The 1,753-nt window shown below is 41.8% G+C and overlaps 1 protein-coding gene across 1 annotated transcript; it reads left to right on the top strand.

Moving 5' to 3' along the window:
• The first annotated feature begins 259 nt into the window (after positions 1 to 259).
• OR10K2 (olfactory receptor family 10 subfamily K member 2) lies at positions 260 to 1,204 on the top strand. The gene has a single exon (XM_012748703.1). The coding sequence runs from the start codon at positions 260 to 262 to the stop codon at positions 1,202 to 1,204; it is 945 nt and encodes a 314-aa protein (XP_012604157.1).
• The last annotated feature ends 549 nt before the right edge of the window (positions 1,205 to 1,753 follow it).

Below are 1,753 nucleotides of genomic sequence, written 5' to 3'. Positions count from 1 at the left end.
TGAATTTGAGAAATATCAGGAATTTCTTGGCTATGGTGTTAGAATTACTGTAGATACTCAAAATTTGAAGTGCACTGCTTGATTGTAGAAACTTCATGTCCTAGAAAAACAGGAGGGAGGAGGAATGATGAGTTTTTAGAACTCAAAATCTAAGAACATGCTCTGTGATGATTAATTTCCCATGATTCTACTAATTTTCAGGGATTTCTTTGGAAACTAACTCCTCTCTCACAAATTTTCTCCTGATGATGTGCCCTCCATGGAGTGGTTCAATGAGACTGCTGTAAGAGAGTTTGTCTTCATTGGCTTCTCTTCCCTGGCCAGGCTGCAGCAGCTGCTCTTCGTTGTCTTCCTGCTCCTCTACTTGATCACTCTGGGTACCAATGCCATCATCATTTCCACCATTGTGCTGGACAGGGCCCTTCATACCCCCATGTACTTCTTCCTCGCTGTCCTTTCCTGCTCTGAAACTTGCTACACCTTCGTCATTGTACCCAAGATGCTGGTCGACCTGCTGACCGAGAAGAAGACCATTTCCTTCCTGGGCTGTGCCATCCAGATGTTTTCCTTTCTCTTCCTCGGATGTTCTCACTCCTTCCTGCTGGCGGCCATGGGTTATGATCGCTACGTGGCCATCTGTAACCCACTGCGTTACTCAATACTCATGGGACATAGGGTTTGTATGGGACTAGTGGCCGCTGCCTGTGTCTGTGGCTTCACTGTTGCACAGATCATCACATCCTTAGTATTTCACTTGCCCTTCCACTCCTCTAACCATCTACATCACTTTTTCTGTGACATCTCCCCTGTCCTCAAGCTGGCATCTCACCACACCCACTTTAGTCAGGTTGTCATCTTCATGCTCTGTATGTTGGTTCTGGTCATCCCCTTGTTGTTGATCCTTGTGTCCTATATTCACATTATCTCTGCCATACTCCAATTTCCTTCCACATTGGGCAGGTACAAAGCTTTCTCCACCTGTGCTTCTCACCTCATTATTGTCATTATCCACTATGGCTGTGCCTCCTTTATCTACTTAAGGCCTCAGTCCAACTATTCCTCAGGCCAGGATGCTCTGATATCAGTATCCTACACTATCCTAACTCCATTGTTCAACCCAATGATTTACAGCCTGAGGAATAAAGAGTTCAAATCAGCTCTTCGTAGAGTTGTGGGAAGAACAATTTCCCTGCCACAACATTAATCTGGATCTAGGTCTTTCCAGACAGTAAAGTACAGGGTACCAGGGAAAAAATTCCCAGAACAGAAGTGATCAAACAATTAATCATTATGTTCAGAAACAGAGATCATTTTTACTTCATCTCAAAATACAAAATTCAGAAAAACACAACTTCTTGCCATGCTCACATGAATTATTGCTCATTGAAGTTTTTTCATGTGAGTGAAAAATAATGGAGGGCTCCTATAGAAAGGTGTGTATATATTTAGAATTCTAGGCTCTGGTAAATACTATCACCCAATCTCAGCCAGACTAGAAACTAGTCCTGCAAAATGTGATACAATGCTAACACTCTGTTCTAGGAACTCAGGATGCTCCTATCCCTAGATAGCTCTCTTTCTGACTGTTTTCTCTATCTCTGGCTTTCAATATAGTCAGATCATAATTTTTACATAAGACATTTGTAAAGTGCCTGTTACCATGTTTAGTGAATGAGATACATCCAAATAATGTTCAAGTAATAAAATTATGCAATGTTATCTATTTCTGTGTTTCTAATGTATTAATGGGAGA

Source organism: Microcebus murinus, chromosome 2, assembly GCF_040939455.1.
Source record: "Microcebus murinus isolate Inina chromosome 2, M.murinus_Inina_mat1.0, whole genome shotgun sequence".
NCBI classification, from domain to species: domain Eukaryota; kingdom Metazoa; phylum Chordata; class Mammalia; order Primates; family Cheirogaleidae; genus Microcebus; species Microcebus murinus.
Note: the sequence above shows the minus strand (reverse complement) of the source record. Positions and strands in the feature narration are given on the sequence as shown.